This window comes from Gadus chalcogrammus, chromosome 2, assembly GCF_026213295.1.
Source record: "Gadus chalcogrammus isolate NIFS_2021 chromosome 2, NIFS_Gcha_1.0, whole genome shotgun sequence".
NCBI classification, from domain to species: domain Eukaryota; kingdom Metazoa; phylum Chordata; class Actinopteri; order Gadiformes; family Gadidae; genus Gadus; species Gadus chalcogrammus.
The window spans coordinates 13,549,141-13,576,496 of record NC_079413.1 but is presented as its reverse complement, the minus strand read 5'-3'; the positions used below and the strand labels follow the sequence as shown (position 1 = coordinate 13,576,496).

The following is a 27,356-nucleotide window of genomic DNA, read 5'->3' as shown; positions in this document are numbered from 1 at the left end:
TTTAGGGGAACATGAGGCTGACTTTGTCAACAGAAAGTCAACCCATAGCATCAATGTGCAGGTAAAGTAACTACTATCTGGGCTATATTATGTGGGAAGTGAAATTGCATGCAGGTATACTAAAACTTTGTTATATGCTTCATAATGGCCCAACTATTGTTGGGCCATTATGGAAATGCCGTTTTCAGATGACTTGTGACCATCGACTTATGGTTACCAGTGTGGATGCCAAATGGCCTGGCTCGGTCCATGACTCCCGTATTTCTCGGGAGTCAAGTCTTTGCCGACTGTTTCAGCAAGGTGTGGCGCAATACAAAAGATCACTAACTGTAAATGTTGATTAAGGCACTGATCACATTATGTTCTTTGTAATAGGCCGTTATGATGGAATTCTTGTTGGGGACAGAGGGTACGCCTGCATGCCGTTCCTAATTCAGATTCAGATTCAGACTTTATTGTCATTGTTGTCACTTGTACAATGAAATTGGGGTGGTGCTCACTACCCATAGTGCAAAATAAAGTGCAAAATAAATAATACTATATACTAATGACACCGTACGGCGACCCACAGATTCAATCGGAGGCCCGGTTCAACAGGGCCTTAAGAACATGCCGGGTGAGGATAGAGGTAATCAAGGCCCGCTGGAACTGCCTCCGTGGTTTGAGGTCAAGCCGGAGAGGGCAAGCCAAATCATCACGGCATGTGTGGTGCTCCACAATATTGCAACAATTCGTAAAGAGAGAGCCCCACTTGTGCCATTGGTGGCAGATGATGTCGTGGACCCCATCACGGTGGATCATCCCACCGGAACGGCGGTCAGACGGGCCATCTCTAACCAGTTTTTTGGTTATTTTTTTGGTTTCATTTAGTTTTCCTCTTGCAAGGATGCAGTTTTTTTTTTTTTAGGGCTGGGCAAGTCAACGCTTTAATTGCGCGATTTATTTAACGGGACTAATCCAAATTGACGCACATTCTCTTTTGTAGCCTATTTTTCGTATCAGAAATTATTTAGTTTAGTTCCACTTACTTTACATTCAATTACACTTGCAGGGTCCTAAGTGACCGCCTGTTTACAATTCCCTAATTTGTGGTATTCCGTAAATTTCATATTCATCCCACACACTGAGTGAGTCAATAAAACTCTAGATCACTTTGTCTGGTTTTTGCTTATTAAGTAGGTTACATTTGGTATGAATGATAATGTGTCATTCCATTTGATAGTCTCATTTAACTTCATGACTTTTGTTCAATAAATACAATGGAAAGAAAAACAAGTGTTGAATTATTTTATTTATTAGCCGTCGCATCGCCATGCATTTGCTGTGAAAGTAGAAAAAATAACATTAATTCAGTAGTCAGTCGAGCTTAACCAAAGAAAATCTAGGCAATAAAAAATTTCCGAGCTGGATCTCGATCTTCAATTTTTTTTTCACCAAGACTTTAATATCGTTGTCCAGCTCCAAGTTGCGCTTGTACAGTGCCCTATAGTGTCTGTTCCAATCTAAAGAAATTATGGGTTAAAATCGTAATTCAGTTACCATGGTCAATGCCTTGTGGCGCACCTTGGAATAACCTCAATAAAAACCCTGTCCGTCTCTTGAGGGGGTGGAGGTGGCCCATCCAGTGCCATTTCTCTCTATAGAATAAATGATCAAAAGGAAGAGTCATGTGAACTTACCACATTGAATAATATCTTTATAATTATTTTTTGACTTGGCCCCATGTTTGTAGGAGCGTGCTGGAACCACATACATGGGGGTAAAAGGCATGATGATACATGATATTTTTAGACAATATGCAGAATCTTTTCACTTACGAATTAACACGGTCAGCTTTTTTTGCCAGCACGCCACCCTAGCCTTATTATGGGCAACCGTGTACCCCTTGGCTGTGATTTGGACTTTGAATTCCTCGTAGGAATTCATAATAATGCACTGCTCGTCTTGGGTGAAATATACCGCTCTCGCTCGATTCATTTTGCATATGGGTGAGTCAAATGACGCGATAAACGCCCCTTTTATGTGAACGCGCATTTAACCTAAAGAGGAAAAACTGGTTCGACTAATTGAATCAAAAGTGAGCGTCGTGGTAGTGGTACCATTTGACTCTGATTGCGAGTCGCGTCTCTGTCAAGCCAGGTTTTCCCAAGAAAGCCTGGGAATGTTCAGCGAGGTTCGTGGTATACCCCCCTGGTGATAACGAGAACGCTCGCCAGTGATGACGGTCACGCTTACGCGGGTTCCCGACAGCGACCGTTCATGTGCACTTGGGAAACAGCCGGAATCTAAAAGTTCTACACAGCAGGGGGGGTTCCGATAAAAACCAGTCAGAACTAAACAGAACTTAGGATCAGTTTCAAGTTTGCATGCCCTTTGTCCCTTGATGCCTATCACCTTCTATCATTTTGTTTTTAATTATGAGAAGCACATACAGTAGTATTGCCACTGTATCGAAGGCAACACTTCCCCTTATCTAGAGCTGGTTTACCAGTAAACATTTAAAACTGAGCAAAGTCGATTTCCAACAGACGTTACAACGTCAATCAATAGTAAAGTATGTGATATGATGGATGGTTCTTTTATATTGAGTAAAATGTTCATGTTCCGCTTGTTCATGCGCGTCACTAGTAAACCGTACGTCACCCACAGGGCAACTGTTATCTAAATTTGTCCCAAGTTGCCGAACGGAAGTAGAATCATAACAGTCATGACATGAGGTGTCGTTCACGCAAACTTTCCGACGTCGCGAAAACGTTTTCCCCATAATTTCCAGCGATGTGGTCGCACCAATAAAATATAACGTACTATGCAAGTCATTTCCAATCACAATCACTGGCAAAGCGATACATGCACATATTGAGCATTGGTAGAGGTCGGTGAGCTATATTAGTGTGATAAACAGCGTTGGCAACATCAACCGGACTAATTCCCTAACCCCAGAAATTGCCATTTGAACTGTTACATACGTTTCAACGAGGTCAATGATATATTTGTTCAGGAGCATCAGGGCAGCAGATGTGTTTGTATAGGATGTGAGACTGGATACAATATGTTAATTCTCAATGCCACCCCACCAGTTACATTAAAATATACAATTTCCATGCATAGTCCAATACATGTTAATTCTTTGCATTCTTTACCCTTAACCTACCTATTGACACGTGGGACTGTAGCACTAGCTGACCATAAATAGGCTAAACATACCCCATAACATCATACACAAACAAGTTTATTTAGACAAAAAAAACAAAACATTTTATTTCAGTTCAAGCCCTGCCTCACAGATAGACACATGCTATAGGTTAGATTAGTCGGATGGACCATGTCAGGCCAGATTTAGCTCGCTCTACAGTCAACTGTGCAACGGTAAGGCAGGAAAATACAGAGCCAAAAGAAAAGGAGGAAGGACGATAAAAGGTATTGTGGGTGTTTATGATCTACCGATGGATGGCAGCATACAAACGGAACGGAACAAAACAAACATCCTGCGGCCACAGGAAGCAGGATTCTAACTAAGGGAAACTGTCGTCGTCATCCTCAGCCATCTCTTTAGCGAACTCCAAGTCCTGTTGCTCGCGCTCCCGACGTTCCTGATGACCGAATAGGAAACACGTTCAGAGAATGTATGAACGTTCACGTTCATACAGCACCCACTATAATCCTAACTAGTGATCGACCGATATAACGGCCGGCTGATATAATCGGTCAATATTTACTCTGGATTTCCAGGATAGTGTCGGCTCAAGAAAATCAGTATCGGTTATCGGCTAAGGCTGCTGAAAAAAAAAATCTATCGGCAATAAAAAAATCCATATCGGTCGATCCCTAATCCTAACATACATTTTATTAAACAGCAGGTAGATGTAAGGCATGGTCGACTGCAGACATTGGGGAACGAACCCAGAACCAATGGGCTGGGAGTAAAACACCCTAACCGCTACACCCAACTAAACGTCTACATTGAGAAATTAAGAGATGGAGTAAAATAAAAGGTAAAGAACGAAACCATTACCTCGGCTGACTCCAGGTCCTTGTTGTAGGCTTTGGGGGGGAAGCGCATGGCCTGTAGTGGGAGTTAAAACACTGAGTCAAGCCGGTTAACAGGAGACATTTCCAACAGTGTTTCCCCAACCTCAGGGCCAAGAGCTCCTAAGGCCTTGCATGATTCAAGCTTGTTTAACATGCACATAGGTCAGATATCGTCCATGACTCCGTGTATAGATCAAGTTGGCTCATTAGGGCTCGATTAATATGCACATGGGAACATTCTGGAAACAGACGTTTTAAGAGTAGTTGAATTTAACTCTTGTTCAATAATAATTAAATGCTCCCTATTTTCACTACAGCATGTGAGTGAGTGAGTGAGTGGGTCTGTGTGCTGCTCAGTGCATGGACTCTGACCTTGACAGACATGTTGTGGATGTCCAGACAGAAGGAGATCCTCTGGTGGAAGGCCAGCTGAGGCTCCCTGGTGCCATAGATGTCCATGGTCTCCTTGGACTGCACGTAGCCCTTCTCATGGTTAATACTGGCCTCGATCACTCCGTCGCGGATGGCCTGCATCGCAAATAAACACATTGTTCCAATGCGCAACCATTGGTGAATAGTATGATAAAATGTAATTGCATTGTGTAACCCAGGAGCTACACTGAGCACAAAAGCTGAGCTTCAAATTCTGTAGGTTGCGAAGTAAAACCTGCTCACGTTTTGAACTACACACTTTTACCATCTAGTTTCCACTTGGGTTTTGGATTGCCGTAAAAAGTAGCATTTATAATCATTTGCTACCTTAATGGCACTGACAATCCAAAACCCAAGTGGAATCTAGATGGAAAAAGTGTGTAGTTCAAAACATGAGTAGCTTCGCCACCTACAGTTTGTTATGTACGATCATTAAAAAAAAACATGTTTTTTCCTATAGACATTGTACCGATGATACCGGTGCCTCGAGGGCGGGACTTACTCTTCAGATGTCTATAGGGCAGCTTTCCCCCTTCATTATACAACTACAAGGGCTAAGCCAAATTTTTGTATAACTGACTGATGATCGCAGACAAGTCATACAAACGTCCCGATCGCAGTCAACCTAAATATTTCTGCGTCCAACTCTTCTTCCCTCCTTTCCTAAAAATAAGCACTCCATGTTCAGGCACTGCACTCACAATTCCAAAGCAGGTAGGAAGGAGATTTGTGTAGTCAATTTGGCTTGTTGTTCAGCTTCTGGGATGGCTTGAGAACATAACTTTAAGCTTTGTATAATTGTCACATCCAAACAAATACGAATAGGAGTGAAGACCACTTCGGCAGAATCGAGTTCTTCTGTAGATCGTCTTTCCTTTTAATTTCTAATATCATTTTAATATTGGAAAAAATTAAAATAAAATATCACATAGGATTGCATAGAATAAGAGTAGGATAACTTCCAATTATCTCAAAACAAATAGCTTAATTTAACTGCATTTTATGACCTATATACCATTTGAGTTTCACAACGAGTACACCTGCAATTCGCATACAATTTGTTCCATGTCTCTGTGCAAATGTGTGTGCGAGTTTCTTTTTGGGAGAGTGAATGTTACCTTGGCAACAATGAACTCGGCATCCTCTGGACTGTCAAGCTGCAGCTTCTGGGCGATGTCGGCCAATGAGATGCGAGAGTAGGACAGGCTGATCATACGCACACCTGGAAAGTATATGTAAAGAATCTATAATCCCAAACTACAGGACTTCATTTAAACTAGCGCTGGCGGTGTACAGAGTAAGAGTAAAGCAAAATGTTATGTCATACATTAATTTATCATTTTGGTACAGAACGGGTTAGGGCTAATCAAATACATCACTTGTAAGCGTTTAATTTGATGAATTGAATTTGGTATAGGTTATTCTATTCATAGATACAAATTAAAATTTATTGGAGAACCAAAAATGCTTTCAAAATAATTCGTCCAACCATACAACCGATTACTTGATTCTAAGTGGAGTTTACAGATCCACTTCAAAACCCACAATAATCCCAACAACGACCATGACACTGAACCAGTTGGTGCTGGAGCCCGGTGACCCACCGGTCTTGATGACGTTGTGGCGCAGGCGGATGATGAGTGTGTATGTCCCATCCACCTGGAACTTCTCCCCAAATTCCTCCAGAACCTGGTTGAACTTGGCCAGGTTACCCATCCTCACCGCTGCAAGACACAAACCCACGATACACTCTTACTCACACACCTTGATTCGGATAAGTAATAATATTTAGGTGTCCTTTAAAAAACAGATTTCATTTGTTGTTTTGTTTCTTTGTTTCCCTTTTTCACGTTGTGTTTAGGGCCAACATAGAGGGAGTAGGGCTGGGCGATATGGCCTAAAAAAAAAAATCCCAGATTTTTTCACAAAAAATCAGATTTCCGATTTAAATAGATAAAAAGGCATTATGGCAGGCCCTGCCATTGTAAACAGTGTAACCTGTAACATAACATAAAATGTAAAATAAAATATTTCTGTAAACATCAAATATTACTAATGATAAGAGGTAATTCTGATAAAGTGCCAACATAACATTCAAACTTTCAACATGTGTTCCTAAATATACATTGTTTTGCAAACGGCAATTACCTTAAAAAAGGGAATAGTAACAGGAGAAGAATGAGAAAAACACACACGCAGCCCTTTCCTTCTCTCGTCTGTATTGAATGAGGAAGAGGACCGCGATCCCCCTACTGGAGCCCCGAGGCATTACCAACAGATCGACGAATTACCAACAGATCGACGAATTATTAAACCACACATATATTTCAAATGAATTATGTTTACCTCAAAATGGATTATACATATATGAATAAATTGTTGCATACAACTTGTCACGCTCGCTGCCATGTTTGTGTATCACTTTGGTAAATGCGCACTCTGTGCGGGGGGAAGGCTGAGCCCATTCCGAACTACGGGAGCTGAGAGGGAAGCGTTGGTGGATGTTGAAGAGAAAACCGATTTTCATTTAAACAATTCGCCGTGAGCTACACACTCGAGTTAATCGATAAAATCGGTTTATCGCCCAGCCCTAAGAGGGAGTGAGCGAGTGTAGGTGAGCGAGTGAGTTACCTTGCGTGAGAAGGAAGTACGGCATGAGGGACCTCTTGAGTGAGGGCTGTCTAAACTGCAGTCTGTCTGGAATCTCCCCTAGCAACAGCTCCACCACAATCAACAGCTTGTGGACCTGAGAAGCAGATGTGACATGTTTGAGTGGCATGTAAGTACATCTCTTCTCTTGCCTTTATGGAACCCTTACGTGGACCCTGCGTGAAATAAAAACATACATTTATTTGAAAAGGATAAAGCGAAACCATATGACCCATCGAGCTGTTAAAAATACTGATGGTCCGTAATTGACCCGATATCAATGATACGGAACCCACTGCAGTCTAGACTTTGATATTTAATACCAAACCAATGGATTAGGAGAACACAACATGGGTAACATTGTTAAATGCATTACCCATCCTTTCACTCAGAGATAACTTAATCTCTTCACCATAACATTGAAGAACAATACCGGTCTTGGTGATCAAAGCATCGCAACTTTCGCCCCTTGCTTCACTGACCCTTCCGTTAACAATATAACTTCTTCCCGTTGTTGTACCGGTTCAACCAAAGAGCATTTTGCTTGCACCTGCCTGCCCCTAATGTAAACAAGGCAGTACAGCACTTCTTGTGCCAATTATCGGCGTCTTATAACGTTCTATATATAATAGTATAATATAATTTTATATAACATAATATCTAGGCCAAAAGCTCTGTTCGCCTCCGGGTGGCCGTAGCGCGGGGAGCTCACGTAGGGATTGGGCTTTGCAGGGTTTGTTTACCGGCGTTGCTATGGTTACCGGTCTTGTAAGGAAGCGCGCCAAATCTCGGCGCGCCAATTCTCTTCCGCACAGAGCAGAACTGTGGCCTATTCTACACATTTTAATTTTCTTAATTATATTATTCATTTTTACTGAATTTGTTTTTTATTACTGAAAAAAAAAACTTGGTGTTGCCGGTGTGCAACACAGAGTAATCGGTGTTGGGCTCAACACCGGTAACACCGGTAATACCGTATACCGCGGTAACCCTATTGGGGATTTACTTTTATTTTGTCCAAAGACTCTGTACAGACTGGAGCGCATTAATGTGAAGCCGGGGGAGACAATGGTGTGTTTACCGAGACCAGGACTGTCCTTTAAAGCAAACAGTATCAATTCAAGGTTATATGATGAGCACATGTAGGCTCCCCATGCATGCGCGGGGTGCTGGGCTCACTGTCTGTTTGAAGCCCACGGCGGTGTGTTGAGGAGCCTTCCTGAGGGCGTTGGTCAGCGTCCGCCTGGCTTCAGTGTACTCCAGCTGGATGGACTTGATGCGACCTGGGCAGACAGGAGGGGGGAATCCCATCAGCCGGCTTCTAATGCACTCGTTCCTTGACTGACACAGGGGGGGGGGGGGGCTTAACAATTACTCCCCCGCCCCCTCCCTTCTCCGTTCCATTTGGGACCATGTTTGGTTTCATTTAGCCTGTTTCGTATATTTTAATTAATTAATTAAAGATGCCACCAGAGGGCGCCCCCAACACATTTGCCGCCCCAGGGGATCGCCTAGGTGCCTATGCCGAGCGCCGGCCCTGGACTGACATGTTGGGCGGCAATCAAGGGAGCCAATGCTGATCTTCTGAGCCACTTGCAGGCCGAATTTCTCTTCAGAGGATGTTAAGAGTCAGTGTTCTAGATTAAACCCCAACCGATTCTATGTAACTTCTCGAATGCAGACCTTGCAGGTTCAAAAGGAAAATTTGAACTAATTTATCCAATGCTAGCAGGGTATTTGGATGTATATCCACGTCTGGGTCTCCTTAATTAACCCAACAGCTCAGTCCATCCCAACTACTCCAACATCTCAATCCATCCCAACAATTTCATAATCTGGGCCACCTACAAGCTGTTGATTTGTTGGTACCACTTTGCACACACAGCGTATGTACAGTGGAAAAACCAACACCACACGCCTTTCTTCGAGCGAAGGGACTTGGTAGCACCCCCACCACTGACCGGTGTAGTAGAGGTATCTGGCCCACTCGTTGTTGTTGGCCAGCTCGGGGAACACCGACTTGGACACCAGCTTCTCGGCCTGGTCGTAGAGGTTGAACTGGAGGTAGTTCCTCAGCAGAAGGTTGAGAAGCACGGCCTGCCCGTCTGCGTCGTGACGTAGCGTGGCCGTACGCAGCCGGGTGTGGAGGAAACTGGTTTCGAGGCAGAGAGAGAGGGAGACGTTTTGCTAGGGTTAGTCTGGGTAAGCCGCCTGTAATCATGTAGTGCTTCAATAGCCACTAATGATGGCTAGCAATGCTTTATATAGTGTAGTGGCCAGGGCCTTTGCACTCCCAGAATGTACCTGGCTCGATCCTTTATGTCCGCAGTAGGGCCCGACCGATTCATCGGCCTACCAATTTAATCTGCCGATTATAGCCTTTTTGAAAATAATCGACATCTGCCAAAAAGACGCCGATTACAACCGATTTATTTTATTTTTTTAGAAATGTTATTGCGCTTAGTATCCTGCAGATTGCGCTCCTACTCGCCTTGCTAACTAACAACTTTAGCTGGAGTAAAAAAGAGGAGATAGAATTTTACCGTACAACATGAAAGCACGCTCGCTCCCTCACCAATGTACACAAGACGCGTTGTTTGAGCATGCTGTGCCTGTTTTTCTTTAGGTCCCAGGCCATGTTAATTTGTTATACTGTAGACTCTAACGGTGAGACCATACTGCTCAGCACGCACGTGTTAGTCACTGCTCACGAGCGCAGCACATTGGGAGTTAATTATTTATTTTACATTCCTCATTTTTGACTGTAAATGTATATGTAAAACACTCAAAGGTTCTGCATTCAATTCACATATTCGTCAAAAGTGTTTAAAGTATATTTAAGGTATCAAAAACTAAGTTTTATAGGCTTTTTTTTGTTTTGCTTTTAATCGAACTATTAAATCGTAATCGTAATTTTTCTCTTAAAATAATCGGCATCGGCATCGGCACTCAAAAATCAATATCGGTCGGGCCCTAGTCCGCAGTATGTGTGTGTATGTGCGTACCTGCGGATGGTGTCAAGCTGGTTGAGGAACTCGTAGACGCGTGAGTGATAGTAATAACACTTGGCGGCCACCAGGTCCAAAGCCCGGCGGTTCTGAGAGCCGACCCTCTGGAGCAGGTCGTCAGACACTCTCTGGGCCTGCAGGGAGAACACCCCAAAAAAGAAAATTACCAATCAATATGTTATTATGGTTCAAAGTGCTCAAGCAGTTGGAAAACTTGTCAAAAGTGGTTTTGATTCGGCCCTCTTCAAAACGTAAGCCAAGGTAACAATGAAAACCCATGCCTTAGGTTCCATTTGAACAGACACATTTCAATAGGACATATTCATAAAGACAACCCACCTCTGTGTAGCTCTTGTTGTTGGTGAGGTGGACCACCACCAGAAGCTGGAGGTAGGCCTCCACCTCAGGCAGCAGAGGTGTGGCGGCTGCCTTCCCTGTCCTGGGCCGGAAGGGGATGTCCCCCTCCACTGTCTCCATGGGCTGATGTGGGACGAAGGAGAAGAGGATGGAGGGATAGACATTAATTAAGAATAATGAGGAGCTCCAAGTCTTGCTTCCCTCCCCAGATCTACATCACTATCAGGATGTAGAACTGGCAGCTCCCTGCATATCATAGCATAATGAATAGGATGTTGTTTGATGTAAAGACAGAGACTAACAGATGCTTGCCGTCAAGCTAGTGGAGGGTACAGCTAATTTCTGTACAGCAGGCCAAGTAATGAATTGAAACCTTTCAAAGCTTTCAATGAACACAGAAAGTCTGAAAAAGTCAGACAAAACAGCTTGTAGTATTCCTGGCTACATTTTTCTTTAAGTGAGTGGTGAGGCTCTAAATACATGATTCGACCCAGAACCACTTTAGGGGATCCCACTAAAAATCAGGTCCAGTGAATCTAATCCGATAACTGCTGAACATCTTATGAAAGCCCTGGTGTATCCCTTCCCCTTCAGCTCACAGGCTGCAGTGCCTCTCCTGCCAGACCCTACCTCTTCCAGGAAACCCAGCAGGTAGTCCCGGGCCGTGGCGTTGCTGGTGTAGAAGCCAGCGAGGGCCTTGTGCAGCACATTAGCATTGAGACGGCGGCTGGTGGAGGGGAGCGCCCGGAGAGCGCGCAGTACGAAGCGCGGCTCCTTCCCAGACACCGCCTTCTCTATCTGCTTCACATGCTCCTTGATGTCTGAGGAGGTTGGAACGAGGCAGAGAGAGTAAGAGAGTGAGATAAAGAGAGCGGGGATGAGAAAGGGAGGGAACGTTTGTGGTTTGTGGCAACAGGGCAATATGTGAGACAAGACAATGAGACCAAAGGTAGTAGTGGGATGTGGGATGGTAAACAGTACTGTGAACAAATGTTTAGAGACACATGGCATATGAATTTCAATAAATGGGCAGCACAAAAATAACATTGACACTTAATCTAAAGGTTATAGAAATGCCATTGTAAACTTAAGAATCACTGCTTTAATGCATCAATTTCAAATTACAAGGTAAAAACCACAGTTCATATCAAAACAGAATAGAAGGTTTTCTCAAAATCCAGCCAAACAATATACGCAGACAACGAGGACATAAGTCACTGACACAAGCACAGCAGAAACATAGCTAATGTTAGCTTAGCTAAAACGGGTCTCCAATTGCTGTCAGTCATAACAGTGACTTGTATTTGTTGAGTGACGCATAAGATCTTTCGCCATAAGCATCACATTCTTATCAGAACACATTTCAATTAACATGTACAGGTAATGGGTACCTTATTTCAGTTTTGGAAGTTCATGTGTACAGTCTGAAAAGACTACAGACAGTTTTTCGACTGCTAGTTTGCTAGCTGGCTATGCTATGTAGTAGCTCAATACCATGGTAAACATGCGAGAGGTTAAACCAAGTTACTGTGAACTGTGTGATTTCCCTGGGTTATTTGTAATTACGACCCGATCCTACCGTCGAGAGTGAGGTTATCCAGTTCCTTGGGTAGTTTGACGGCGTTAGCTGCATCTTCCTCGGGCATCTCCACGTCCTGCGGGTCGGGGCCCGCATCCTTCTGCTTGTCGGCTTTGGAGTCCTTGGGTTTCTCGCGTCGTTTCGCTGTTGTCTCCTTCATAGTGTCTGTGAAAACAGTATTATCTATTGATAAAACCTTTCAAATATAGATCTGAATGGGGCATAAAAGGTTCTGGTTGTTTTTATCAGCAAGTCATAACTCACGTTCGCTCGTTTCGTTCGGCGATGACTGGCAACTATTGTGGTGCGCAAAGGACTCTGGGATACAGACCCTACTGGTCAATACAGGATAAACAGTCGCAACTAGTGGATATCAGATTCAGTTTATGCCTCTCATTTCGTCTTCTGTGTTTGCAATTGTCATGCAGCACAAGTTTGAAATATTTTGACAAACAAATATACAATGATGCAATGATCTACAAAAATGGATTATCTTTAATAAATGCACAATTCACTTTGGAAAATCTAAAAAGCAAAACAGGACTAAATGGATAACCATTGTGAATATTCCATCCCCAATTACTGTCTTTCATCTATTTATTTTATGCATTATTTTTTTCTCTAATTTGTGCCTGTTGTGTGATACCGGACTGTCTGTATTTTTAATCAGATATGTACTTTTTGGGGTGAAAAATGTCCTTATTTCTTCTGTGCATTAATCAAAAGTTATACATTTAGAAAACCACAAGAGTGTGTGTAAATGTCAATTTTAAGGGTATGCTTGGGGAGAGGGAAACAGTATATTGGGAGTGCAGAGACGAAAACACAGACATCTCTTCACCAGAGAGGGAAGAGGTTGTTTGATTGATCATGACTTCTTAATGATACACTGGTGGTGCAAGTGGAGGAAAATGTGTGTGTGTGTGTGTGTGTGTGTGTGTGTGTGTGTGTGTGTGTGTGTGTGTGTGTGTGTGTGTGTGTGTGTGTGTGTGTGTGTGTGTGTGTGTGTGTGTTTTTAGGGGCCACCTGTTTCCATAGCAACAAAGGATGAGCCGCGAGCCGGGAAGAGTCAGCAAAGTCATGCGACTACAGACATCAGTTATAAGCATAGCTCTGGGGAATGAGGCAGTGATGAGGAGCTGAGGGGAGGACATGGGCACAGTAAATACCCCCCACTGGGACGTGTGTATCACATATTTTTGTTCTCCCTCTTTCTTTCTCTTTCTCTCTCTATGTTTCTCATTCTGCCTTCCTCCTTCTCTTACTCTGTATGCTCTCTCTCTCCCTTTTTTTCTCTCTCTGTATTTTAATTGATCATTCTCCTTATAGCTCAATCTTTATATTTAGGACCCTTTCTCCATCTTTCTGCCTTTCTGCTCCTTGCTCCCTTTTTGTGGCCCTGATTGGGTTGGTTTATAGTCCATCAAAAGACTGTTTGATTTCCCTTTAAACAACATTGAACACTGTAGAAAATGGAGCACACCGCTGATGCTTTCATCGTCTCTCTGTTTCTGTCTTTATCTGTCTTCCCAGATACTTCCTCCTCTTTTGTTTTGTTAAGTTGGAGCTAATTCTAATTACAAATGGCCTTTCCCCCGCGCTGTGTTGTGTACTAAGTCACAACCAGTCATACACATTAATTTAACAGTTTCATCCTGTTATTATACTGTCTCATCCCCACTTCCCCTCACTGCGAGCATTCGATTTGTTTTAAACTGTTAATTCATTAATTAATTCCCTGAAACAGCCATTCCACTGGATGAATCACCCTGAAGCAAATAAGTCTCCCGCATGTTCCGGTTTGAGCTACTTCCATGACTCTCATGTATCTTGTTAAAAGCTATTGTTACATAGGTGAATTTAAATAATTTGGTTGAGGGAGTTGACATTATCATCATTTGGCACAATCACTGTGCAACGTGTAACTCAATATTAAAAATCACCATACAGCTCTGCTTTTTTTTATTATTAGTAATGCAGACAAAACATGCAACACATATTAAGGATTATTTGAATATCCACCTTGGATGAGATTAGTGTTTATGTGTTTGTGTATTTGTGTGTACATTTAGTGTGTGTGTGTGTGTGTGTGTGTGTGTGTGTGTGTGTGTGTGTGTGTGTGTGTGTGTGTGTGTGTGTGTTTGTGTTTGTTTGTGTAAACATGATGTCTATGATGTTGTAGAAAGCAAATCAAAAATAATTTTCAAATCAATTCTCGATGTATTTCTTGTGTTTCTGTTTCTAAGTACCAATCAAGACCCGGGAGACGGAAGAAGAAAGGGCTAAGTTACCCATTCCAGGTTTCAGACCATTGTCTTTAATGGCCGAAGATGGCATGATTTTACTGTGGTAAAACGACCACAACTGCATATTGACTTTGTTGCGTAGGTTGGGAATGCAGTCAATGATCACACTGAAAGGGTTTGTGATGCTTGGCAGCAACAAACCAAGATGGCTGCATTGATTAAGCTACATTAGCTGGATATTGGTGTTGTACATTTAATTGGAAGTTGCACACATCCTGTACACATGCACATACACTTTTGTTAATGCTATTCCACTAATTGATACACTCACTCACTCACACACACACACACACACACAGAGACACACACACACACACACACGCACGCACGCACGCACGCACGCACGCACGCACACACGCACGCACGCACACACACAAACACACACACACACACACACACACACACACACACACACACACACACACACACACACACACACACACATACACACATATACTCACACCCAAGCACACGCACAAATGCATGCACTCATGCACGTGCAAGCCCATGCAGACATTCACAATGATTTCACAAGAAAAATTAGAAGGAAGGACATGTGTAGGAGAGTCTTCTGAAGGCACTGTGTGCAGCTGGGAGGATGCAATCGGAAGCCGTCAGCTGTTGATTACAGCAGATAATCAGGTGAAATAACAGTGATTCTGCTAGCAATCAGGGGGATGAACAAAAAACAGGAGTAGAGGAACAGAATGGAACAGAGTTTAGGGTAATGACCCTATAAGAAGGGAAATAGAGAAGAGAATAGGCAGAAGAGAAGGAAAGAAGAAGGAAAAGAAAAACATAAAAGAAATACAGAATTCAAGACGACAAGAAAGGAAGGAAGAAAAAAATAAAGCAAAAAGGAAGAACGAATTAATTAAAAAATTATATATAAATAAATAGAATCAAAGACAAAATGGAATGAAGAAAGTTTGAAGTTTAGTTTAGATAGTTTATTTCGAACATGTGCGGGTAACACAACAAAGAAAGAAAACTAATTGAAGAAAGAAAGAAAGAAAGAACGAAAGAACGAAAGAAAGAAAGAAAGAAAGAAAGAAAAAGATAGAAAGACAGATAGAAAAGAAAGGAAAAAGAGGAAATCCAGGAAAATCACATTTAGCATTCTACCACCATTCTATCCTTTCCACAGATCATTACCCAGACTGCAACAGAATGAAACCAAGCAAGGAGCTGCTTTAGAGAGATGTTATAAGGAAATAAACCCCCTGTTTCACTCTTTCCCCTCTCATTAGAATTTCAATGTCATGGCTGAGATGCCTTAGAAATAATGATCATATCTTACGGATGTAGCACTCTTGCATATAACATATCATTGTATTTAAAACCAGTAGCGGAATAACCTATTGCATTTATTGGTCAGTTGGTTTAAATTTAGGCAACAAGCAGAGCCTATTTAGAAAGGCTACACATATTGGGTCTTATATCGAATACATTATGGGCCCATCGTCCTACATCTCAATGAATTGAGAGTGCGTATAAGCAGGATGGTTGTGCTGTAATTGAAGCCATTTATTCAAGTGAGTCGTGCCAAAGGTCAGGTTTGTGATTGGAAAGCATCTGGTAACATTAATAAACAGAACATAACAAGACAACAGCAGTGTTTTGCATCTCATAAAGTAAAGCTTGCTTACTCATATCTAACAAGACCATGCATTTGCATTCCCTGGTATATCGTTGTCTATTTCTCAAAATTAGTTTGACAAAGGTATGCATTATTGTAGCAATATTTGTCTAATAGTAAATCGCTTTATGTAGTTGTATTTAATTTCTCCTCCGAGTTCTCAAATGTCCCGTCTTGATTACAAAGTACATCAGTGGTATTACTACAAACTTTTTGTTCGAAAGGATGTGAATTCGAATGACGATCGCACAGAGAAGTGCCTCGTTGGTTCAAATCATGAAGGTCCTGCACTCAGACTCCCAATTAGGTCAATCATTGCCTAACAGTCAGTCCTTAAGGAGCGTAACACCATCTGCAGTAACTCAGCCCCCGAAGTTGTTCTAATGGTAAATTTCACTCCTGACTACAATTACATGTCTTTAGAGCTGGGGAAGGCTCTGTCTTTGCACTACACTACTAGAGAGAGAGAGAGAGAGAGAGAGAGAGAGAGAGAGAGAGAGAGAGAGAGAGAGAGAGAGAGAGAGAGCGAGAGAGAGAGAGAGAGAGGGGGGGGGGGGGAGAGAGAGAGAATGAGAGAGAGAGAAAAGGAGAGAGAGAGGATGTGAATGTATTATTGGAGTGTTCTGCGTGTTGAACACCTGATCGTTAGATGGAAATCGTCACACAGCTCAGCAGGAGAACCAGATCCAATCCTAAACATTCTAATTTTAGAGACACACCAGGGAACTCGTCAATGTTCCTTGGTCAATAAAGTCCCATTCCGGCTCTAAACATTTTCTTGTTTTTGTTTCCCTACAGGGAGCCTAATTATGTTTGAATTAATGCATGGTTCTTGTTTTCCTTGAAAGAATGTTCTTCATAAAAAAAAACATTTGATGAAACGTTTAAAGAACTGCCAACTAGCAATATCCTGCTGGGCCTAGGACAACCAACAGATCATTATTAACTGTACACATTTATGATTTAAAGGCACCCAGTGCAACTTTCGAGGCTTAAAAATAAACATTCAATTTCTAGTCTTTTTTACACGTAGTAAGTTTCAATAACTCCATACCATTACATACCGACATTCAAGCAGCAAAGATGAGACGTCGTTGTGTGGTGAGAACTGATAGAAAATCGATAACAACAACAATGCCGCCATTTTCTTTATTTTTTGTAACCTACAATAAATAAAGCAGGCTTCCAGTCAATGGAAAAATGGCTTCTCCCCACCGGCGATTGTTGTTGTTTGCGACGTCTGCGAGGAGCGACGTCTCATCTTTGCTCCTTGAATGTCGATATGTAATGGTATGGAGTTATTGAAACTTACTACGTTTAAAAAAGACTAGAAATTGAATGTTTATTTTTCATTGAATGTTTACATAAAGTTGCACTGGGTGCCTTTAACCGTTCCCTTTTCCCAGGGTTTGAACCAAGCATGACCCAGCCTTTATGCACCACATATGTTTTAATGCACCACAGATCTTGAACTTCTAAAAATCGATGCTAATCACTAAGACTAAATAATGCTTAACATGTACGAGATGATATAGCTACAGCAAACCGCTTATTCTTCCCCTTGTGCTGCTTACCTTGTCGTGGTGGGGAAGCTTGTGTGTCTCTATGACCTGGGTACCTATACCGACGGGGACTTAGCCCCCAGCAGGTTCAACCATGTTTGAGAGGTATCCCAGGTAGAGGCCAGACAAAAATCAGCGCGTGGTCCGGCAGGTTGGGGGTTTGGCGTGGGGACAATGCCCCCATCCTGTAAAAAACACTACATGTTACGGAAACTAAGACAATCACTACTACCATCACGGACCAAGCAGTGGACTTGAGCCAACTCGTTTGCAGCATGAACTCTCCTGATGAAAGCCTCCAGCAGGAAGTCAGGAGAGGGAAAGAAAGTCTGCTAAGGCCCAAAGTTAAGATCCGCCTTGGTGCATGGAATGTCTGCACGATGTTCGAGACATCCAAAGCAGCACAGGTCATTGGGGAAATTAGTAGATACAAGCTGGACATACTAGAAATTAGCGAATGCCTGATGAGGGCTTGCTTCAACTCCAAGCACTGCAAACTCACCATCATCCAGTGCTATGCACCAACTAACGAAGCGGAGGAGAAGGACAAAGATGATTGGTATGAGTAGTTACAGCAGGCAGTCTCCAGAGATCCTCAGCACGATATGTTACTGATCATGGGAGATATTAATGCCAAAGTTGGCGATGACAACTCCAACTGTGTGAGAGCTATGGGAAGACACGGATGCGGTGTGATGTACAACAACGGCAAACGCCTTTTTGACTTCTGCCTGAACAATGTCTGTGTAATCGGCGGTACCATCTTCCCACACAAATCCATTCACAAGCTCACATGGAAGTCACCTGATGGTTCCACAATCAACCAGATAGACCACATCCTGATCACTGGAAAGTGGCGCAGGTCCCTCCAAGATGTTCGAGCTTGCCGCGGAGCCGATGTGAACAGCGACCACCTACTAACTGCCGTAGTTAAGCTGAAGTTAAGGAAGGTGGCAAAGAAGAGCAAACACAAACACCTTGATGTAGCAAAGCTGAAATGGCCTAACACCAACAGAGATTTCGGAATAGAGCTGAGAAACCGCCTCAGTGCCTTTTCCCGACCATACAGAAGACCCAGACCCAGATATTAACAACAAGTGGGAGGCAATCAAAACAGTCTATGTAGAGGCAGCCACTAAGGTCCTTGGCTACAGAAAGAAAAACAACAAGGAATGGCTTACTGCTGGCACCTAAAGAATAGAGGAACGAAAACAACTTAAGACCAAGATGTTGTGCGCCAAATCACCCAGGCTCCTAGAGCGGGCTCAAAAAGCCTCCAAAGACAAAGACAGTCAGGTGAAGAAGAGTGCCAGAAGTGACAAAAGGGCCTTCATAGAGGACTTAGCATAAAAAGTAGAGCAAGCTGCTATAAGAGGCGAGATGAGTACGGTATACAACATCATCAAGAAACCCAGTGGCAAATACACCAGCCAGGCGACCCCTGTCAAAGACAAGGATGGTAACATCCTCAGGACAGAACAAGAACAAACCACAAGATGGGTAAAACATTTTTGTGAGGTACTCAACTTTCCCGAGCCAGACGATCCTGCTAACCCTTCACTAGCAGAGGATGCACATAACATCAACACCAGTCCCCCAACTCATGAAGAGGTAAAGTGTGCCATCCAAGCCATGAAGGGTGGGAAAGCTGCCGGCATAGATGCCATCCACGCCGAGATGCTGAAAGCAGACCTTACCACTTCTACTAAGGTGCTCACAGAACTCTTCAGAAACATCTGGGATAAGGAAACAATACCTGATGACTGGGACAAGGGCCTCATTGTCAAACTGCCCAAGAAAGGCAACCTCCAAAACGGTGACAACTGGAGGGGGATCAAGCTGCAGTCGATACCATCGAAAGTCTTTTGTAGGATTCTACTCGGCAGAATTGACTCTGGTTTTAGGCTTCCGGAAAGCCTTTGACAGCCTTCACTGCGGCACCCTATGGAAGATCGTGAGAGCATGTGGAATTTCTCCAAAGATGGTCACACTAATGGGGCTGTTCTATCGCCGCTTCGAATGTCATCGTCAATGGAATACCATCGGACTGGTTCACCGTAGAGTCAGGTGTGCGACAGGGGTGTACCATGTCTCCCATTCTCTTCCTGATGGCCATCGACTGGGTAATGAGGAAGACAACTGCCGATAAACCCAGGGACATTCAGTTGACTTTGTTCCCCCAACTCGAAGACCAAGACTTTGCCGATGTCCTTGCTGTTCTCTCCTCTAAATACACTCACCTGCCGGGGAAGACTGACAGACTTAACCGGTATGCAAAACAAACAGGTTTGAACATCAACACCTCCAGAACACAAATGATGTGCATAAATGACATTCCAGATGCACCAATCACAGTGGATGAAGAAACCCTCGACAATGTCGAAGTGTTCGCTACCTGGGAAGTCTTGCCAGCAAAGACAACTCAAAGGACATCAGAGCAAGGCTAGGGAAGGCCCACGGTGCCTTCCCTAGAGTCAAGGTCGACCAAAAACAACCTGGCGACGAACCGTGACCGCTGAGCTGAAGGAGATGAATCTTACATAGGGCGAGGCACAGCATGCAGTGCAAAACAGGGCCCGATGGAGGCAGATTGTGGAGGCCTAATGTCCCACATGGGACGAAGAGGATTACTAATAATAATAATAAACCGCTTATTATCATGTAATAAACCGAAGCGGAGGGGTCTTTTAACAGACTATGTTTTCAGTGGAAGCAATTACATAATTTTCAAATCATTCAAATAATCTATTTTAAATATTTTGCCTCAAATTATTGATTTCTTTAGTAAGTAGCCATGTAACCAGCGGGTCATTTACAGTGAGCTGGTCATATCGCGAAATAAACCACGACTCAGGACATTATCTCTAATGTCCGCAACTCTGTCTTTTTCTGTTGCCTGGACAACGGAATAATAGCCCATCGGCTGACGTCACTCAGCTCATAGGACCGAGCCAGCTGCGGAGAACCTGAACACTGTGAACTTTTAATAGAGACATTAAAGTTGTTGTGACAGAGGGACACCAGCGGGACACCCAGCAGATACATGCAGGCTTTGTGATTCAGGAAAGAACTGTCCTTTCCACAGCCAAATGGGTTCCCTTTGTATTTTATGTAAAGGAATCATTTAAATGTGTACATTTCAAAATGTATTTAAGCTTTTGAATGTACATTCAAAGCAAAAAGAGTATTTAAGAATGATAGGATGACATTTTATTTTCAGCATCGTTTTTTATTCTATTCTGTTTATGCAAACACAAACACACACTCTTATTTAAAGTGTGTCAATTAATATTGGTGGGGCAAAATTTATTATTGAAATTATTCATAAAATGTTGCCCATATTTTGACAGTGCCTTGCCTGAACCCAGATCATGGAAATTAACTCTTTATTCTTTAAACGTATATAACTTTATACATTACTCAGACATTAAACATTGTTGCTCATACATTCATGGCACAAGACTATTTGTTTTCAGCACAAAAAAGATTAAAAAATATATATGACCGGCTACTTTCTGGAACTAATAGATAGATGTATTGGAGTGGGTATATTCGAAAGAGAAATCATGCAAAGTTACATCATCTCTATCTATCTATCTATCTATCGATCTATCTATCTATCTATCTATCTATCTATCCATCCATCCATCGATCGATCGATCCATCGATCGATCGATCGATCCATCGATCCATCGATCCATCGATCGATCGATCGATCGATCGATCCATCCATCCATCCATCCATCCATCCATCCATCCATCCATCCATCCATCCATCCATCCATCCATCCATCCATCCATCCATCCACCCATCCATCCATCCATCCACCCACCCACCCACCCACCCACCCACCCACCCATCCATCCATCCATCCATCCATCCATCCATCCATCCATCCATCCATCCATCCATCCATCCATCCATCCATCCATCCATCCATCCACCCATCCACCCATCCATTCATCCATCCATCCACACATTCACCAATCCATCCATCGACCCACCCAGGGTTAAAGTTGCACTTGGGGCATGGGCAAGGATTTGAGGTACTCCAGATGCCGGCGAGCGTCCTCCTGGTTGTGACGTACGTAGTGCACCAAGTAAGAGATGACCATGGAGAACCACAGGAACATGGTGACCAGCATGGCCACGTCCGTGGTTCTCCTCATGGAGAGACACAGGTCCAACTCCTCCGCCAGCAGGACAAACGGCACCCCCACCCCACCTGAGGCCAGGAGGAGGAGGAAGCAGAGGGCGTTAGCACTGCATGGGCTTTAGATTGAACACCTTGCACTGGTCATGTCGGATCCAGCCGCCCTACTATGTTACACTACAACTTTACGGGGGAGCCAACACAGAGCCTGCGCCAGAAACCAGAGACAACAAAGGGTTAGGTTTTGCCTTGTTTCTGTTTCATTACAGAGATGTTCTAAACAGGAAACTAATTTGCGTGAGAATTGAGAATGGATGAAGCTTTCAATAAGGGATTCAAATGCGTATTGGTACAGTGCTGTTTGAAACCTTTACAGATACTTCTTTACAGTTTTCTTAGGGACAAAAATGTCAGCTAAATAAATATAATGCAATGTATCTAGGGCTGCGTCTCAGTCCATCCTCTTGGTTCAAATTTCTAATGTCCTGCTCTCAGTCTTCTTATGATATAATGGTCATTGGTTCCCTGGCTGAACCATGTGGAGGAGGTCAAAGGTCAAGAGAATAACATACCCATTTCAGGAACATCCGAACTGTGACATATGACATCTGCCAGGGAGGAGGGGTCCAGATCCAACTTGGGCATAGACACCTTAAAGAGAGAGAGAGAGAGAGAGAGAGAGAGAGAGAGAGAGAGAGAGAGAGAGAGAGAGAGAGAGAGAGAGAGAGAGAGAGAGAGAGAGAGCAGAGGTGTACAAAGATAGCAATTGATCAGAGTTCTAAGTTGCTTTTACGCATACACCCAAGCCAATCCGAACTGGACGAGCCCTCCCCTACCTGTAGCTTGCAGTCACAGTGCCAGGGGTTGCTTGTGAGGTTAGCGTGGGCTCGCAGCCCCCCCAGGGCAGCCGGATCGAGAGTTGAAAGTCTATTGGACGACAGATCCAGGAAGCGCAACGTGGGTGTTGAATCACGGAAGCAGCCTGGTTCCAAAAGGGTCAGCTGCAAGGAAGGAGAACAGGAGTCAGTGATGATGGGTCATGCATGGCATGGTGGGACATGTGAGCAACAGCTTCAGCCGGGATGGTTGATAGGGGTGCTAAAAATAACATTAAATGACTGCAGATAATTCAAAAGCACAGGCGGAATAAAGAAAAATAATTGATACTCTAATGTCCCATGTTTTTGTATTCTGTAAACACAGTGAACTCGTGGGTTGGTACGTCAGAGTCTAAACAGAAAGTCGCAAATGTAAAGTATCAGCAAAACCCTTAAAAAGTTTCAGGCAGCTCCAGCGGGACCTGCAGTGGTTGGTGTACCATCCCGTGTGTGTGTACCTGGTTGTGTGAGAGGTCGAGCTTGTGTAGCACTCTGAGACCAAACAAGGAGTTTGAAGGGAGCGAGCTGAGCTGGTTGTTATCCAGTAACAGGTGAAAGGTCAGGTTAGGAATGCCCGCAGGGACCTGGGTTGAAACGCACACGTAAAAATGAGAACAGTCAATTATACTAAAACTAGCTTTGATAATAAAAAAACTAAAAGTAAAAATAATAGTAAATGTATTAGCAACATGATTATGTTAATTTCTTGCTTGTTTTCTTTACACTGATCAATAAAGGTTGATCCTCTTTTGTTGCAGAAAAGGCCCATGCTCCTCGCCTATTGGATATTTCCCAGCGCTAGGGTTCACTATGACAGATTGACGGAAACCTGTCATGTGGGCCACGTTGTGATGAAGTGGCCCTCCAGGCTTGGGTGGAATGGAGTTCGGAACGAGGTCTGGCTGAACATCATAATGTCCAGGAGGAGTCCAGCCTGGGCCTTCGGCCTGTGCTGGGATCTGTGCATCAGTGAGGGCACACTTCCACAGCTCCCATTCCTTTTAGCCCTGTCCACATTTGTACTTATTATTATTCACTTATTATGAGGCAGCCGAGCAGCCCCATGCTATCTATCCTGGCCGTCTGCAATATGCCTGACTGACAACATTATGCCTGCTCGACTTCAACATGCATACATTTTTTGCGGGTGGGGTGAGGCGAGAATTGTCGACTGTAATGTTTTTGCATGCAAAATTCATTACAGTAATTCTGAGTTTTTACTCTTTTTGTACACATGTTGCACGCACACACACACACGCACACACAAACACAAACTTAAGAGCACAAGCACACTAACAAACACAAACAGACGGTTCCCCCTTACACTACAATCACCCACGTACAGATTTATTGGACCCCCTCCTCCACCACACACAAATTACAAACACACACACATACACACAGACTCACACACCGTCTCCAACACTCACTCCTCTACCTAAAACGCACACACACACATTCACCTGTGTCAACCCCATCCAACTGCAGCGTACAGTCATTGCCCCTTCCTCTGTCCTGGACTGGTAGCAGCCATCACTTGTAACCATGACTACAGGCATGTCATCGCCATGGCGCAAGAGTGCCACAGTGGACGATGTCATAACAATTGTGGGCCGCAGGAGAACAATCATCAACATTAAGTCCACAAAAGAAGATGTGAAAATTATCCAATGAACTGCATGGTGATGCATTATGGGGGGAAAAGGATATCCCCTTTGTTTAAGAGAAGCAGATCAAGATCTTTCTATGTAACATCATGATTCTAACCCTAAAGAGAGATTTTTTTAAGCTACTGATGTTCTTTTGCGCAAGGGTGCCGTGATTTTCATTTGAGGTTCATAGAGCAGCTCAAAATATGAAGTAGGAAAACCCAAAAAAAGTTCATCCACTGAGAAACTCCTTTGTTGAGAGTCCAATTATTGGCCTGTGTTTCGGTTGGAAACCACTCATTAGCAAACACGCTTCTGAAATGGCGCTTATTTCAGCTAGTCCATCTTCTCACTCATTGTAGACAAGCGCAAACAGCAGCGAACGAGCCTTTAAAGTGGCCTTTCATAAGACGAATGAGCGGTGCATCCACAGCCAAACCAGTCCCATGAGAGACCTTTCACACTTCCCATTTCAGGTCGTCACAGTGATGGGAAGAGAGTTATGGTCCATTCACGGTATTTTCTGATCGGGTAAGTGCTCGGAGAGAAAAATATGTTGCTTTAAATGTCTCCTTTAGGCCTTCCAAATGAACGACTAACTTTACTTAATGATACCAGCCGTGACTTGGATTAATGCACGGTTATCGCCGTGGGGACTGAGATTGCATTCCTGTTAAATGATCGTCAAACATGTCAACGATGTTTAGACCAAGGATCCAGCTGACTTCGTTGTGTCTTGAAATGGCGCTGCAGTGGACTAGAGAGAAGGAAGAGAGCAGGTGGCCTTAGTCTGTAAGATCCTCTCTCTCCTCAGATCTGGGAAATGTCAGGTGATGTAATTGATGTCTGCTGTGGGGGGAGGCCTCCTGTGAAGGGGAAAAGAATCACTTCAATTCAATAGTCATAACTGCATGTGTGTGTGTGTGTGTGTGTGTGTGTGTGTGTGTGTGTGTGTGTGTGTGTGTGTGTGTGTGTGTGTGTGTGTGTGTGTGTGTTAGCTTACTTTTCTTTCATGAGACAACAATATTATACCGATTTTTGTGGGGATGCATTTTTTATTATTTCCTTGATCAGCATTCTTAGTAAATACTACGATAGAATTCCGCAGCCATAAACTCGTTTGAGCATTTTTTGGATTGTCCGATTTACTTTCTTGAAATTGACAACCTTTTATCTACTGTAAATCTAGGATTTTACACATTTAATTTCTTGATGTGTTATTGCTGCTACGAATGGTCAAACTCATTATTATCCAGACCTAGCCTATAGGTTATTCATTTATTTAAATGTTACACTTTTGCTCCAACAACGTGTGACTTAACAGCAGTGACACAACCGGAAAAAGCTATTCGATGCAATAAAGGAAGTGATCCATTGATGTTCCGCATTAATTAAGATATTGAATTCAACTTCTCTTGATTATGTAAAGGGCTCGTGAGGAGCAAGCCGCAGCCGTTTCTGCGGCGCACAAGCCCGCTAAACGATCTTCTACGATCTACCCTGCTGTGTGGTGGTGTCTGGTTTGGGTTTACGGCTTACTTCTCTCAACACGTCACATTTAGCAATTACACTCAAGAGAGATTGAAAGAAATGGAGAAATATAAATAAAAGAAGAAAATTAAATAAAGAAGGAAGACAGGAAAGAAGGAAGGGAGGAAATAGAGGAAGAAATAAAGAAAGTAAGAAAGAGAGAAAGAAAGAACGAGAGAAAGAAGGAATGAAAGAAAAAATAAATCGGAGGGACAATTTGCGTTTTCTTTATCATTCATAAACATAATGGTACATTAGCATAACTAACATTAGTTAATGTAAATATACTATCGATTATGGACTCTTTAAATTATATTACAAATTTATAGTCCAGGAGTAGCCCACCGATTCAAGTTGCAATTGAGTGCTCACATGTTGGTCAGGACCCTGTAACGGCATTATCAAAATTAGAAGGATTGGTAAATGTAAAAGGCTGATCAATTTAAAAGTTGTATATTTACCTGAGTGTGATCCTGCAGGGAAGAAGCGGTAGGCCTATCAGATGAAAACCAGCCGAGCTCCTCAGGTCTGACGCTGTTGTTTCACAAGTCCCCAAGACAGTTCAGGCAGTGCAGGCGGACCTAGTGCCATAGACATGCGCGTCTTGGAAGCCCATGGATTGAATGGTAAAAAAATAAAAAGGCGCTAAATTAGACAAATATAGGCTATGCTACGGACATGGAAACATCATATGACCTAGGTCCATACTGTAAAAAATACATTTTTATTTAAAAATGAATAATAATAGCCTGCCAAACAACACCAGAATATTTCGTTTGATAAAATAGAAAATTCATGATGAGCAACGCTGCCCACTAGTGGATAATAAACTCAATTTAGTATACAAGTTGACGCTATGTGCATGTTGTTTCAATCGATAAAAAAAAGTATGATGACGTTAACTAGACTTTAGGCAGTGATTCATTTATATTATTTCTAGAATTCTACTCAATCTTTAATATTATTTTCAAAATAATGTGTTATCTTGGACATTTGTTTACAACAATGTATAGCCTATATGAAAATAAAAATTAAGAGGTTCTCCTGCAAATACATTTCAACTAAGAAAAGATAGGCCTTCATTTCAAACAAACATTAATTAGATAACGTTAGTTTCACAATTATTGCCATTGCACAGAGTACAAGTACTGAGAGAACAAAATGAAGTTAAGCATCTAACCAGAAGTGCCAAAAGTGTACATAAGTATTGGAGTATACAAATATTAAGACAAACATTATAAAGCATGAACAGAATTGACAGTATCACCGTGGTGATTAATATAATAAGATACACACAGTAGAATAATATGAACATAAGTAGGAATACCAGTAGAATATGGTATGAGTATTCTGTATATATATATATATATTGTGCAGTTGCAAGTAGAAGTCATGCTTTAACAAAGGAATTTAACAAAGGGGGATTAATAAAGTTGTTATCTATTGGTCGGTCGGTCGGCCGGTCGGTCGGTCGGTCGGTCGGTCGGCCGGTCGGTCGGTCGGTCGGCCGGTCGGTCGGTCGGTCGGTCGGTCGGTCTATCTATGTACACTATGGACAACATAATAGATTGTTCAATATAAAAA

At 42.8% G+C, this 27,356-nt stretch overlaps 2 protein-coding genes and 1 pseudogene across 3 annotated transcripts; 1 reads left to right on the top strand and 2 right to left on the bottom strand.

Moving 5' to 3' along the window:
• Nucleotides 1-2,082: 2,082 nt before the first annotated feature.
• Nucleotides 2,083-12,404, bottom strand: psmd3 (proteasome 26S subunit, non-ATPase 3). Of its 2 annotated transcripts, none has more exons than XM_056582000.1 (13): nt 12,319-12,404; nt 12,055-12,237; nt 11,106-11,296; nt 10,458-10,598; nt 10,116-10,252; nt 9,072-9,262; nt 8,290-8,393; nt 7,093-7,207; nt 6,066-6,185; nt 5,580-5,683; nt 4,402-4,557; nt 4,013-4,063; nt 2,083-3,590 (listed from the first exon to the last, which is right to left on the bottom strand). In XM_056582000.1, the coding sequence occupies exons 2-13, from the start codon at nt 12,212-12,214 to the stop codon at nt 3,513-3,515; spliced, it is 1,548 nt and encodes a 515-aa protein (XP_056437975.1). In that variant the 5' UTR covers nt 12,215-12,237; nt 12,319-12,404; the 3' UTR covers nt 2,083-3,512. The 2 variants fall into 2 exon arrangements, with proteins under 2 accessions (XP_056437975.1, XP_056437967.1); XM_056581992.1 differs by having other exon boundaries at nt 2,087-3,590; nt 12,055-12,219; nt 12,319-12,403.
• Nucleotides 12,405-17,836: 5,432 nt separating this feature from the next.
• LOC130401901 (craniofacial development protein 2-like) lies at nt 17,837-18,652 on the top strand (annotated as a pseudogene).
• A 2,920-nt stretch (nt 18,653-21,572) lies between these two features.
• Nucleotides 21,573-24,230, bottom strand: LOC130401893 (leucine-rich repeat-containing protein 3-like). The gene is made up of 5 exons (XM_056605918.1): nt 24,057-24,230; nt 23,052-23,177; nt 22,552-22,716; nt 22,288-22,366; nt 21,573-21,787 (listed from the first exon to the last, which is right to left on the bottom strand). The coding sequence occupies exons 1-5, from the start codon at nt 24,228-24,230 to the stop codon at nt 21,573-21,575; spliced, it is 759 nt and encodes a 252-aa protein (XP_056461893.1).
• Between the last annotated feature and the right edge of the window lie 3,126 nt (nt 24,231-27,356).